Below are 14896 nucleotides of genomic sequence, written 5' to 3'. Positions count from 1 at the left end.
CACTTGATGAAATATATAGTATAAATATATGAGTATATGAAAGCTGGGTCTAATTTACATTTCCAATCAAAAGAAATGGTAGTGAATTTAATAATAAAAAGTGACTTGCAGTGAATGAAAGCAAACATCAATCTGTTCCACAGTTCCTACCATCACTCACTAGGACTAATTGATCGCCATCTCTGATTAGCTGTATATCATCAATTGCAGCACCATCTTTGCTCAAAATTTTTGCAGGAATGAATCCATACTTCTTCTCCCCAATCTCAAGTAGTTCTTGAAAGCTTTGTGGAAGTAGGACGAGCTTTCCTGCTACGTCCCCTCTCTCGGGACAGCTCACAGTCACTCTGGCAGCATAAGTTCGTCTAACTGCCGGTGCTGCACCTGTAGCATTGTTGTCCAGAGGAAAATGTGAGCTGCTGTCTCCCTGTCGCGCTGCTGACATTATTCCAAACAGAGAATTATCAAAATCGTTGGTCTTGCGCCTAGGACGAGACCTTCCCCATGATGTATCAGGCGCTGGAAACAACGAGTCATGGTTAACGGGTGAAATAGTGGGTTCACTTCTAAACTTTTCCAAGAAACGAACTCTGTGGCGCTCCTCAGGGATTTTGACAGCGGATTCTTCAGTCTTGGACCCTTTATAAGAATCAAAGAGCTCCTCAATCTCTTTGTGCCCTTGATGCTCAGCCAGTTTCCTTGCTGTCCAACCATTTTCATCCCCCTTATAAACATCAGCACCTTGGTCCAGGAGGAACCTGACCATTTCGATGTTGCCTTGACAAACTGCAACATGGAGGGGCGTACAGCCGCTGCTCTTGGATTGATTAACATCCCCTCCACGACAAACAATTTCCTTGAGTAAATCCAGATCATTTTGTTCAGCAGCAGTACAAGCAAACAGACCAACATCGCTGGTTGCTATCGTAGTGCCATTGTCCAACAACAGTTTAACAACTTTCTTGTGCATACCAAGCATGGCCTCCCATAGCGGTATATTTCCCTCTGAATCTGCTAGTTCAGCAAAACAACCACTTTCTTAGGCACAGGTAACAGTAAAACAATAAAATTAAAAACCAAATAATAATGACATTACTGAACATGCATTATCAGTCTGTCCCTGGGATTGGTGGGGGCTAGTCGAATAATACACTTGACTTTCTAAAATAGATCCAGCAAGAAAAAAGTTCATTTGAAGTATAGTCAGCTGATGATAATCAATGCATCTAATATGGAAAGATGACAGGTAGTTGTGTGATTCTTTGACAAAGACATTGACTTATGAGAGTCAGATTATGTGAGATTAAATGCGAATAAATGAGTATTTCTGACCATTATCGGCCATACTGGTTTAGCATCATCCTATTTGTACAAAAAAGATTTGTTTATTAAAAATAATAAATGCGCAAGAGTGATCTCAGACTCACCAACCGTTCAGTGCCAACTATCCGATCGCTAAAAATAGTAAGAAACAGAATGTTGTTGGGATGTTCACCCCTTAACTATAAAACAACCTACGGATTGCTTATGAGACAAAAGGTATGCCAGTTATAGCAAACATATAACTAGAAAGAGTGTATTGTAATTTTGCAAGATGAATCATTTAAAACAATAAAGAAATCAAGATTAGATTTGAAAACAGCAAATGAGTATTATAGAGTGAATCAATCAGATTTTTTTAAAACATCCACTATGACCACTTGTATGGTCCCACAAGGATACATGCTTTGAAAAAATGACATGAATACCTAAATATAAAAAAATCCGGAAGTCGGTTATAGAACTCAGCATGGAGGAATTGTAGAGTGAGTTATGAAGTCAACTCAACATGTTAATAGAAGGCTTAGTTAATGCAACCCCAGCTCTTGTAGCAAGCAATGGACATATTCGAGTTATACATATGTCAAGATTTGCATTAAAGTGGAGTATCATTTTTTCTTTCTACAATATGTTAATAGCAATGACACGCACTAAATCACATCTGTTAGCTATAATAGTATGTATCTGATAGAAAAGAAGAATTGTGGATTCATATTTGGGAACCAAAAAGAGCTTACGGCTATCCTACATGCAACACGCAAATCTAACTTGAGCCTAATAATAATGTGGTTTTGGGAAAAGTATAATGGACCTCTGCAGTTGACCTCTGCCCCATAATCCAGCAAAAGAAGCACACAGTTCTCATTTCCTTGTGCTGCGGCTATATGCTGAATAAATATGTACATAAAGACGATAATATTAAGGAACAAAAATAAAGATTTTCAACTCCGCTTAAAGTGCAATAACAGTAGCTAAGATGTACTGACCAGAGCTGTTCTTCCGTTAGTATCGGATTCATTTGGATCAAGACCCCTCTTCAGCAGCTGATGCAATAGCAAGTCATCTCCCCTAAGTGCTGCAAAACACAGTGTGAGAGGTAGATCCAATCTTCCTCGAGCAAGCATGTTCTCAGTCTCTAAAAGAATTTCCTCCATTATTGGGACCTTCGATTGCTTCAAATGCTGGCATGAGGAGGAAAACAAGTGTCAATCAATATTCTCCAAAGCTTATATGGGTAGGCTAGAAAATTAAAAATACAGTGAAAGAATGTTATATCCAACTTTAGCCTGAATAAAGGATAATTGCATAGGAAACAGACCTGAAGAATGTTATTCATGATTATCGTTCCATCTCCAACGTTAGCCTGAATAATGTTCATAAATGTGGTACGGTTCAGGCGCAAAAGCTGGCACAATTTTTTTGTACGCACGGTGAACGGTTGGGGCCTATAACAAAGGACACCAATCTCTCCACATAGATCACCATTTTTCGCCTCTCCAACAACCTAGAAATTTTTGTTCAACTTTTAGTCTGGTTTTCTATATAAAAATATGTAACAAGTGAAAATCGGACTTACATGTTCTACTCCATTTTTAAGGACCAGTAAATCCTACAAAGAAATTACACATTATGACGTCAGTAGAAAAATCAGTTACAACATGATTATACATCACACAAAAATATTAGAGGCGAGGTTTTAAGGCCAATCTTTACCACTGCTCCTGAGACAAGGATATAAAAGTCAGTTGGAGCTTCATTCTGCAAGATCACGTCTTCCTTGGGAGGGAAATACTCAGCCTTCATCTCAGATACCTTTCACACAAAAAGATGATGATAAATGAGGATTAGAAAAGTTCAGTGTGTAGTAAATAGGAAGAAAACTGAAATATGGTTTCAAGAAATCACCAGCTGGAAAAGTAAATCATTGGACACATCACGAAACAAGTAAGCCTTTTCTACTAAAGCATAGAAAAGGAAGTGAGAAATGCTTGATCGAATGGCTTTTGGAAGAGAATCAAGAGTCTCTTGCTGCTGAAGCCCCTCATAGTCAGTTCGGAACTTTAAGCACAAATGTGAAAGCATCTGTTCTTGAAGCCGAGGGGCCAATTGATTCCTTTGTGCAAAACTTGAAGCGGCTTGAATCGTGTCTCTCTAATGTAAGCAACACAGAAATTAATTTGAGGCATGTAGAACCACCAAAGAAATTTTGCAACACAATATCAAAAGTTACTCACAAATTGTCTGGTCTTACTAGTCCCATCGACAACCAAATTGGTCATATTTCCTATCAAATATGCTGTTAGCCCCAAGTTAAACAGCATGTAAAATATAGCAAATATCATCTCCCTTGTATTTTCAGCATGCAAATCTCCATAGCCAACCGTTGTCATCGTTGTAATGGCCCAATAAATTGAAGTCACATAGCAAAGCCATATGCTTTTGTCATGAAAATTCTCTATAGATGCTCCAATCCATGTCTTGTTTGGATTAGGATAATGGTCGGCAAGTAGAAAATAGAAGCAACCTGCACAATGAACCGCAAACAAAGTAACCTACACACAAGCAAAGCTAAAGTCAATACAACGAAAACAATAGTATCACCAGAGTCTTCCAAAAGCTCGAGATTTAACTTACACAGATTAGTTTGGCACACCTAACCCAAAAGTAGTTGAAGTACTTATCCTTCTCCAATCTGCATTGAAGAAAGAACAAAAAGATCATGTTTGCTCCACTACTCTCGAGAACATACACATAAGAAAATTCAGAATACGATACCGTGCAAATAAGGATCCAACTCTTCTAAGACGCCAGAGACGAAGCATATTGAATGCTCCATAAAATTGAAACGGTTTGGGAAGCATCTTACGAGCAAGTTCGGATGGGATTGTAGATACAAAATCAAATACGAACCACGACAATAAATACTTCTTAGCAATCTCCTTGCGGTCATCCACAAGGATATATGTGCTTCTATCCAGATAAGCAACAAAGAATGTGAGGACGATGTCGATAAAGAAAAATCCGTTGACAATATTGTCAACGATGGAGAGAGGCCTTGCCGGTGTATCGATAAATCCTAATTCGAACGGAGACACCCAAGCAGTGTAAACAACCAGCACAACAAGAAAGTTTTGCCATACTCTGCAAGATTCAATTCAATCTGAGCTGATTTTAGCATCATACAAAAAAGCAAAAGAGATTTGCAGCAAATGCATATAATTGTATTGAAACTATGAATCAAATGAACACAATGAAGCAGTGAAATGAGACATGCAAAGTAGTAGTGGAAAACTCTCAACAAATGGAAAAAATAAATAAAAAAGCAAAGGAACCTGTAGCGGCGATTGGAAGGTGAAATGATGAAGGAACTAAGCGTGACTCTGCGATTACTTCTGGCGCCAAGTGAAGGGAGAATTCCGGTGGAGAGGCTGTATCGACTGCCTTCGCGAGAGAGCTGCTCAATTTCACGTGCTTGAGCGTCGCCGCCGCCGCCGCACATTGAAACCCTGAGCAGGCCACCACCTCTGCTATTGCCATATGCAGCCGCCATTGTTTTCTGCAACCAAATTTGGAAGGTTTTATTCTATTCCTCGCTTGGTTCCTGGGCTGTGTTCACGTTCAATATTGGCACTTATATAGGTGAGGAGGTTTATGCATAAATATAATATTATTATTTTCTAGAAATGATATTTTGGGTCCCACGCAATTCACTCATAAGTCATAGTAAGTCTCACCTCATTTTTTGGTGAAGTTTGAAATTTGATTCGATTACAGATTTCGGTTTGATTTCAATTTTTAACAGTTTTTCTATTTTCCCAATTAAGGTAAAAATACGAAAAAACTGAAAATCGATTTTCTTTTAATATTATACTCCAATGGTGCGTTAAACTAAAAGGGATGGCAGAATCTATATTTGCATACAAATTCATAAGGAAGTGTTAAATGGAAACAGAATAAGACAGAATCTATATTTGAATAGTAATTGAGAATATGTTGATGGTATGTTTTATATATATATTGGCTGCATTATATTATAAGATCCGACAGAATACTATACTTCCACTACGTTTAGAAAGTTTTTATTTCCAAAGTTATATTATTAACCCCAACAATTGTACTGTTAGTATCCAATTATTGATTTTCTTGAAAGTAAACGGTGGAGGACCGCAAGATCACCGATACCTAGCTAGGACCTTAAAATATTAAGTAAATAAGAGAATTATATTTTTAGTCTTTGAATATTGTACCAATATAAGCAAAAATCTATGGACATTAATATAACATTATTAAAATTATTTTTATACTTTTTTGAACCAAAATACCTCCGTATTGTAAGAGCTATATTTATTTAAATTTTTTTATGAGAGCTACTGTTTATTCATGTCTATACTATTTTTCCAATAGAATTCACTCAAACTATGTGGCAAATTAATTGGTCGTTACAGCACATACATGAAATAACCAAAGTGGTGATTCTCTCTCTAATAAACCTTTTAGTTTGGAGGGTTTTTAAAAATAATCTCCGAGTTTTGATTGTATTTTATATTAAGATTTCCTTTTACATAGATTACAAACCCCTAATGTATAATTAATTTCGATCTAAAGCTTGAACAATATATATAGAGCTTCACTAGATGCAATCAACGAAGATTTGAGTGGTTGTACAAGTTTACAGCTCCAATCAAGCATGTAGACATTGACCACAAGAATATTTGTCAGACGAATTAACAATTATTGTCACAAATTAACACACAGACAGAAAAATGAAGAAACGGTGGCTTCTATCCTCTTACTTAAATACTAGTAAAGCTGATCTTTAGTAGTAAAACAATTATGTTAGCAAGAATTAATCATCAAAAAGCATCTCTTCCTCTTTTGGGTCTGTTCTTTTTTGTAGATGGTTGATTTGAAAGTTTTCCTGTGTGTATGAGGTTTGATGTTGTGTATGTGTTCGGCTGCAGGCGTTCAATTTTTGGGGTTGATTTAAAGTGTTTTAGAATATGTATGAGACCATTCAAACTAACTTTAATTATATATTCCCTTGTTGATGGGAACTGCTTAGGGGCATGATTACAACTAAGACTACTTCGTTTGATCAATTTTGCTCATTTCCAGTTTCTTCTTTTCTTTACTTTTATTAGTCATATTTTGACGTCGGTGATATAACATATCAAGATTCAAGAGATATGTGATTGCCAAGAGTCACAATCTAAAACAACATATTCATTTTTTAGTAAACAAGTTTCAGTGATCCACAAATTTGGTTGGACTTAAAAAGTGGAGATTTAACTAACCTTCTCCTCTATTTATAGGGCCTATGTATGTCTATTTGTTTGAATACTCTAAAGTGGACAAACTATAGAATATTTGGATTTAGCTAGCGTATTATATTGTGATGGAATATAAAAAGTGGAAGCATCAACATTTTAAAAACTCAACAGCTGAAACCAAATTTTTATACTCAGTTTGTTATGACTGTTTATTCTTCCTTTTTGTGGGAAACATATAAAAAAATGTGAGTTACATAAAGGAAGTCAGCATAATGTGACCACACGCATATATTATCTATTGTGACACTTATATCTTTTACGTCCCAGTAAGTTATCTATTGTGGCACTTATATCTCTTACGTCCCAGTATTAATCAAATGTGTCTCAATAGATATATATGTGTGACATGTTACTTCCAAATGCTGAATAAGTTATTTGGATACATAGTGCTTCCAGATTAGTAAGTTATCTGATAATCTTTAAAGAATAGGTTGATAATACTTCCAAATGTTAAATGTAAGTTATTAGAGCATCCACTATCGTCCGCCCGATGCATCGGGCGTGCTATCGTCCGCCACTGTAGCTATGTGGACGATGCTCGATGCATCGTCCGCGCCCTATGCATCGTACGCGGACGATAGGCTTCTCGACACGCATCGTCCGCGGTATGATAGAACGCGTTTTCTATTTTTTTAATTTTATTTCTTCCAAAATCTATATATATACAACAATTCAACACTTCCATTTTCACTCTATTATATTTCACTCTATCTTCACTCTTCTCTTCTTCTATTTTCAATATGAATCCGGATGAGTTCCCAAATCCGAATAATCCCGACGGTCTGCCGATGTTCGGCGGTAGTACACGGTGGCCGGGTACGGACCCTGACCAATACCGCCCCTTCGACTCCAACACCCAGTACGATCCGGATTTCAGCACGGATTCATACGGGCTTTCCGACATGGAGCCGTCCCCCACCCGCCCCGCCACTGCCACCACCGCCGACCCTGCCTCTTCCGCCTTTGCCTCGGCATCCGCACCCAAGGAGTGGAAGAAGAGGAACATACACCGAGCCCAGAAGTTGCCACCTCAGGAGGTGAACGAAGAATTTGCCCCAGGTGTTTGCCAACAACCAAAAGTAAATCGTGTACTGGGAGCGCATAGTGGAGCGCTACAACGAAGCCCAATCGACAGCCTCGTACAAGCGCTACAGGGAGCAGTTGCGCAAGCATTGGGATCAAATCAAGAAGCAGCTCAATTTATTCTCGGTGGAGTATACAAAGTGCTTGAGGGGGCAGGGCAGCGGCGAGAATTTGAACGATGTGCGCGATAAAGCGCTCGCGTCGTACATTTCACTGTACGGCGAGTTCAAGCACTACTCCTCCTGGCTCATCGTGAAGGAGAAGGAGAAGTTCCAAGGAGGGATTATGCCCATTTGGTCTGCGAGGAAGAGGACGAAGAACATCGCTACCGATGATTATACGAGCAGAGATAGCGGCGCAATTCTGATGGACCTCAACCAGCCGATGTACGAGGATGAGAGCTCCGGCACACCGGTGTCCTCCCGGCATCCCATTGGCAACAAGGCTGCCAAGAACAAGGGCAAGGCGAAGGCGACGACCCTGGCTCCAGCCCCGCCTTCGGTTGCGGCACATGCATATGGGGAATTGGTGAGGGCCGCCAACCAGTGGACGTTGTTGGACACCCACAACGCCCCCAGACAGACGGACGACCCGGCTGAAGCCGAATACCTCAAGCAGATGATCGAGAGTCTCCGGAGCTAGTTGGGAATGCTTTAGACTAGCCTCTTTATCTGTAGTGCACTTGTTTTTTATTTTCACTTTTGTAACTTTTTTTTTAATTAAGTAAATTATTGGACTCTAGGTGTTTGACACAAGATGAGTGGCGAAAGAATTGTCCAAATTACCCTTTGAAGGCCTTAAGGGCTTTTTTGTCCGAAAAAAGTTCAAAATACCTCAAATGATATTAACTTGTAGTTAACGGACCTAAAATGATATTTTCAAAGTTCACGGACCTAAAATGATACTTTGACAAAGTTTGTGGACCTAAAAAGATGTTCCCTCTTTTATTTATTTTGGTTGACATATTTGCAAACATAAAAATTAAATACAAAATAGAAGTATAAAAACTATAGGGCTGACTATAGGGCATCCCACTACAGGTGGAAGGGTAGGAGGATAAAACGTTGATATGGCGGATGATAGGGCGCCCTATAGGGCGCCCCATTGTGAATGCTCTTAGGATACATAATCCCAATTAGTAAGTTATATTACCTATTAATCTTTGAGCGTCAATGACATTATATAACTATTAAGCGCAAATCAAATTTTCCAAAATAGGAATTTAACATACTATTATTGAAAAATGATATGTTACATGTGAGCATCATCACCACAATTGCTTAATGCATATTTAGCTTTCTTAATTTTATTTTAGTTTAGTTCGATTCTAATATATTTAAAATTGTTATCAACATTGTAGTATAATAATTCATAAAAATGATCGATTTTCATTTTATATATCGAAACATATAAAATGTCTTATGTTTAATATGGTTAATACTTTTAGTTTTCCAGCCGAGATGCATTCGACTTTTCCATTGTGGCAACGGTTGATGTGTTTATGATTTGTTAGTATAATAAACAATGAGACTTTCCATATCGACATTTCCGTTATTGTAACGGAAAATGATTTTTGTATTTGTAATGGACATCGAGACTTTCAAATCTCACAATAGCATATAAATAGACGTGGGTTGTTTAGAGTGGAAGACACACTAATTCATGCAATTCTAACTGTAGCATATAAATAGACATGAGTTTTGAGAGTGAAAGCATTATAAAAGTGAAAGTTTTTCACTCTTAAATTTTGTTAGGTACATAGTTAGCTCATCCTCATAATTTCATTAAGTTTGTTGTTGCTAGCGCATTTGAGATGTCATTTTTTAAGGAGATTAACAATTTGAGATGTTTCTTCATGTTAGGAGGAAATAATTTTATGTGGTGTGGGAATAATACGTCAATTCGTGTATACTAGATTACTAGTCAAGTCATAATGTCATTCATATATTGAGTTTAGGGATATATGTTTCTCCTTAACTTGACTTACAGTTTTTGCTTCAATTTTATTTTGTTCTCGATCGGTTGTTTTTCTAATTTTTTGTTTTGTTTTTTTTTGATTAAATTGTCTGGTGGAGAATAGTCTGTTTAACAACAGTAATTTTCAACATACTAATCAATAATCAATTTTCTGACCGAATTTTCCCAATGAAACAATATACATGGATCCTAGGTCTAACCAAAAAGAACCACTATGATTATTAGAAATGTGGAGCCAAGATGAATAATGACTATGCATAGAAACACCATATAATTATTGCACAAGAGTTGAGGATGTTAAATTGGAAGGCAGGAAATATAAAGGCCCAATCCGGTTCCAATGGGCCTAATCAATCTCATGTGTAAGAGTGAATCGAATTATATTTGATTTTAAAAAATTGTCCTATAGTTAAGAGTAGTTCTACAAATTATTCAATCTGACCTTTTTTAAGTACATCGGGTTTCTTTTGGAGATTTTCATGGTAAGTGGATCATTTCTTCATCTTTTTGCAGGTATCAATATTTCATTTTATTTTTTTATTGTATTCTTTGTTCATTTAATTAATTAAATTTCATATTTAAAAAATACTCGCTCCGTCCTCAAAAAAAGTCTCATTTGTTGACGACACGAGTTTCAATGAGAAATTACTAAAATAAGAGAGATGATAGAAAAAATAGATAAAGTATGAGAGATGGAAGAGAAAAAGTAAGAAATGGAAGGAGAAAAAATGGGTAAAGTACGTGAATAAATTTTCATTTAAAATGGAACTATTTTTGTTGGATATACAAAAATGGCAAAATGTGACTATTTTTTATGGACGGGGAAAGTATTGTACCGGTGGAAAAAAAAACGACAGAAAGTATATACCAGAACTCACAAACTAATGATGTAACAACCCCCCCCCCCCTAATCTTTCTATAGTTGTTCTCGAAAGTGCGTCGAACCTTTCAAGCCGATTTTCACCTCCAATTCTTGTAGTAAAAGAATATACATTTTGGGCCTATAGAATTTATTCAGTTATTTTTCAAGAAAACCCATTGTTAAGTTATTTATCAATTTTTCATTTTTGAGCTCACTTTGAATATGCAACCCAATCATCAGACTAATGTGCAGTCGATGATCCTAACAAGTGGTATCAGAGCCGATGGCTTGGCTTTGGGTCGGGCCTGGATGAGTCTAGGTTAGGGTCGGACCCAGAAAGATTCGGGTTAGAGTCGGACCCAATATGACCCAGGGGCCATAGCTGTAACAACCCATGTTCGAGTTAGGCCCAGGATGATCAGGTTTGAGTCGGGCTAAAAAAGACTCAATGTGTCTACTGTAATCTCGATGTGGTCTCGATTTGAGGAAGGTCTGATTGGTTACAAACCCATACCATATCGTGTGTAGTAAACGATCCTAACAAGTGGTATCAAAGTCGGTGGCTTGACTTTGGGTCGGACCTGGATGAGCCCTAGTTAGGATGGGAGCCTGGATAAATAGTAAAATAAAAGCAGGAATAATATAAATCAATCGAATATTTTTATACGCAAGAAATGTCTCAAACTTAAGCTATTTTTTTCACTTGTACTAATATAAGTAGTAACAAAATTATGATGTATATTTGTACTTAAAAATAACAAAGATTTCTCCACTATTTCAATTATAATAAATTGAAAGGAAATGGCTAAATAAATTGGAATATGGATTAATTTTGTTCACCACATTAATTAGATCGGAGAAAATAAAATTGTAGAAATGCAAATTCATAAAATTTCAATTAATTTTACATCTAAATCGACTTATTGCCTATCTTGACTAAATTTAATATACAAAAATAATCATAAAATAGAGATGACTCCTTACCCTCCAGACCATCATTGCTAACTCTATTGCTTCATGCCAGATTGTTGCAGGGGCTTCCTCCGACCAACAAATCGATTTTTCCGATGGTGCTGATGATCTGCTCGACCGTGGGAGTGTCAAACAATGTCACGTTGTCAAAATCAATCACGTTACCAGTATGGTTGGTTTGCTCCCACCAACTTCTCATTATGTCTCTGTTCGCTGTGGACTTCTCGATTGAGACGACAATCTTCAGTTTGATGCCGAGACGGAGGAGCACTGTCACGACCACATCTCCCTAGTCAAAGAAAGTGTAGCTTTACCGCGACTAAAACATACTGAAACTGTCTCAACTCATCATAAGATGCTTAAATCAAAAGAAACATTGTCTGAAGTGTGTTGAGGGTACAAATCATGCTGAATCAGAGTAGTTATGAGAAATTGTCTTTGTTAAATGAATGTTCTGAATTTGCGCAACGGAAGAGTACCAAGACAGATGTAGTATGTATGAAGACACACTACACCCGCTACCTTCCTACTTATTTGGTCTTCTGTCCCAACACCTCCTCTGCCTCGATCGATCAATCTGCACATTAAGGAAAACAATATGCAGGGCTGAGTATTTTATATACTCAGTGGCTTATGCCGAAAACTGTTTTCTTTTAGTCGTCAGCCAAACTGAGTGAACGCGGGGTTTTTCTGAAAATAAGTCCCGGTCACTAAAATCTGTTATTTCTTTCTGAAATAGACTGCAGTCTTTTAACTTTCTGATGATATACCATATCAAGCTGTGTGAATCGGGAATGTGGCCACATTCCACGATCACTGGGCCGGCCAACCTGGCGCTAGCTCACGACCCACGGACCGGCCAACCTAGCGCTAGCTCACGGTCCCTATGTGTACACTAGTCCGAGTAGGATTTACTGACCTACTGGGACCCGAATTCGATTTAACCATGAATGGCAATCACAAAATAAAATATGGCATGACAACTCATTCAAATATTCACACTTATTCTCATAGAGTTCTGTAAATAAAAAGGAAAGAAGCCCACACCTCAATTGCTTAACTCTTGCAAAATAGGTGCTTCCCTGTTCTGAGATTATGCGTCGAGCGACGACGTTCCTTTACAAAAATTCGTATATTTGAATTAGGCTTAAAAATTTACTGATTTTGCATGAATGCATGCCTAAGCGTGCTCCTTTATTATTTTATTTCCTTTCTTCTAAAATTAGGAAATCTTAATTCTTAATTAAATCTGCGATTTAATTTATTCGGAAACTGGCCGAAAACTATTTCCCGCATTAATTTAAATATCTTAAAATACTTTCCGGGCTAAGAGTTCGCTTAATTATTTATTGGCTTTTATTTTATCACGGCGAACATTCTTTTCATTTTCTTCCGTAGCTTAGGAATTTAATACCATAAATTCTTGGAATTAACTAAAGATTTCAACAAAAGAATCCGGGTCCAAGTAATTAAATTCTCGGGCTCGGTTGGAACTAATTATTCTGGCCCAGCCTTAACTTTCGGCCCGCTCATTTAATCTCGGCCCAAAATGCATTTTCCTTATCTTCTTTTCTATTAAACAATCAAGCCCAAACTAAAACTAAAGAGGAGGCCCATTTCCAATTAATTAATTAGAAGCCCAATAAGAGGAATAGTGGAAATGGCCCAAGGAGAGGTACTCCTTTCCATCCGTCGGCCCCCACCCCCTTCCCCTTTCTCATTTCATTCTCAATTCTAATCCCCAATCTCCTTCTTCTTCTTCCCCCAAAATTCTCCAAAAGAAATCCTTAATTCACAAACAAGGAAGAAGAAGCTGGAAACGGGAACCCTAGTTCTCTCCGCCATCGACGAATTCATGGAGCCGCCGCTCTCATCGCGTCTCCCGGAGGTGTCCGCCGTCGCCTACTCCAGGCTGCTGTCTCCGTCGCGAAGTAGCCACAACACGAACCGGAGCTCGCGCTTGCTCCCTCCACCGAACGCCCTCCGGCGAGTGATTCCCCCTTTCGGCGAAGTCGGCGGTGGAGAGGAGGCGTCGCCTCCTTCTCTTTCTCAGCCGCGGCCCGTAGCTGCCTCGCGCCGCCTCGGTTACTGCCGAAATCGGGCAAGCTCCGAGACACGCCACTGCTACCTCGTGCCTCTGCTCCCGCGTCGTCGTCGGCTCCCCACGGTCAAGCTAAGTCTCACTCCCCTTCCCCTTTTATTTATTCAGATTTGTGATGTTCTACTTGAAGGCAGTAGCTATGTGGTATTGGGATTTTTGGTGATTGAGCTCGATTACAGCAGTGTGTATGCTAAGGCTTCGTGGAAAAATTTAGTTTCCTATGTCCTTGAGCTTCTGTCCCTAAATTCCTCAACTTGGCTATCTACTGTGTTCGCCTAAACGTGATGCATAAAGGGTGTTGTGGAGTTTACCTCTACTGCAGTGTTTCGGTTCTTGTCTCTGCTTCGGCTCTCCCTCCCTTTAGCTTGCTCCTCTGCTATTGAGTAGTGGTGTTGTGGTGTGGTATTGCTTGTGGTGTTGAGGGAGAGTGAAGCTGGGATTATTTATGCCCATTTGTCTAACTGAAAGCCTGTTAAGGCTGATGTGTTGTGCAGCGAGGGAGTCCTTGCTTGGTTGTGTTTTGGCTGTTTTCTCTGCAATCATGCAGGGGTGTACTCGTGGGATTAAATGTGGTTGTTATACCATTTTGTTTCCTTCTTGCAGAACTCCCTTTTTCCCTTGAAGCTGCATCCCTTAACCTGAACTTTGTGTGGTGAAAAGCAGGTGCAACAACAAGGATTGTAGGGTTGTTACATGACAACCGCAGAGCTGCTGCTCTACACGGAGCAGGCTTTGCACGGTCGAAAGGTCCATGGTTGGGGCTGCTGTGAGCCGTGGAGTGCAGGAGACATTGCAGCCTCTTGCTTTTCCTTCTTTTTTTTGGTAAGTTTTGGTCTCCAATGCTTAAAGTAGGCTTGTTCCTTATCCTTACTTATTTTGCCAACTAGCCACTTTAGTGTCTTATGCATCTTCTTGTTTATCTTGTTGTTTCTGGCAGGGACAAGAGGCTGACTCCTTCTCGGCTTTTGTCTCGTCGACTCGGCCCAACAGGCCGTCGTGATGGGGCCGCGGTCCGTGCCGGAGAGGCCCAACGCTAGTTTTCCTCCTTTCATTTTCATATTGTAATAACGTAGTTCGACTTTTATCTTTGTCGTCAAGAGTTGTAAATTAGTTCGGGATTTCTGTAATTAGCAATTTCATTAGCTTTGTATTAAATTTGAAATTTGTACTTAAAATTCTTATTCAAGAAATAAAATCACTCCTTCATCAATTGTACAAAGAAAATTCCAATATTTACTATTTTTCGAAAAA

General features: G+C 38.6%; 1 protein-coding gene and 1 long non-coding RNA gene across 2 annotated transcripts; one reads left to right on the top strand and one right to left on the bottom strand.

The window, feature by feature from the left end:
• Window positions 1-40: 40 nt before the first annotated feature.
• LOC121804940 (potassium channel AKT1-like) lies at window positions 41-4895 on the bottom strand. The gene is made up of 11 exons (XM_042204663.1): window positions 4653-4895; window positions 4096-4461; window positions 3955-4012; window positions 3555-3872; window positions 3226-3471; window positions 3034-3132; window positions 2897-2929; window positions 2639-2824; window positions 2307-2501; window positions 2132-2207; window positions 41-1011 (listed from the first exon to the last, which is right to left on the bottom strand). The coding sequence occupies exons 1-11, from the start codon at window positions 4868-4870 to the stop codon at window positions 128-130; spliced, it is 2679 nt and encodes an 892-aa protein (XP_042060597.1). The 5' UTR covers window positions 4871-4895; the 3' UTR covers window positions 41-127.
• An 8355-nt stretch (window positions 4896-13250) lies between these two features.
• LOC121802699 lies at window positions 13251-14855 on the top strand. The gene is made up of 2 exons (XR_006050836.1): window positions 13251-14467; window positions 14583-14855. It is a non-coding gene; the product is annotated as an uncharacterized LOC121802699 (long non-coding RNA).
• The last annotated feature ends 41 nt before the right edge of the window (window positions 14856-14896 follow it).

The sequence above is a fragment of the Salvia splendens genome, chromosome 5 (genome assembly GCF_004379255.2).
Source record: "Salvia splendens isolate huo1 chromosome 5, SspV2, whole genome shotgun sequence".
NCBI lineage: Eukaryota > Viridiplantae > Streptophyta > Magnoliopsida > Lamiales > Lamiaceae > Salvia > Salvia splendens.
This window is presented reverse-complemented; position numbering and strand designations above follow the sequence as displayed.

Coding starts and splice junctions, on each gene's coding strand:
- LOC121804940 (XM_042204663.1), bottom strand. CDS start 4,870: ATGGCGGCTGCATATGGCAATAGCAGAGGTGGTGGCCTGCTCAGGGTT. Junction 2,930..3,033: donor TCCTTGTCTCAGGAGCAGTG/GTAAAGATTGGC, acceptor ATTTCTTTGTAG/GATTTACTGGTCCTTAAAAA. Junction 2,825..2,896: donor TTAAAAATGGAGTAGAACAT/GTAAGTCCGATT, acceptor AAAAATTTCTAG/GTTGTTGGAGAGGCGAAAAA.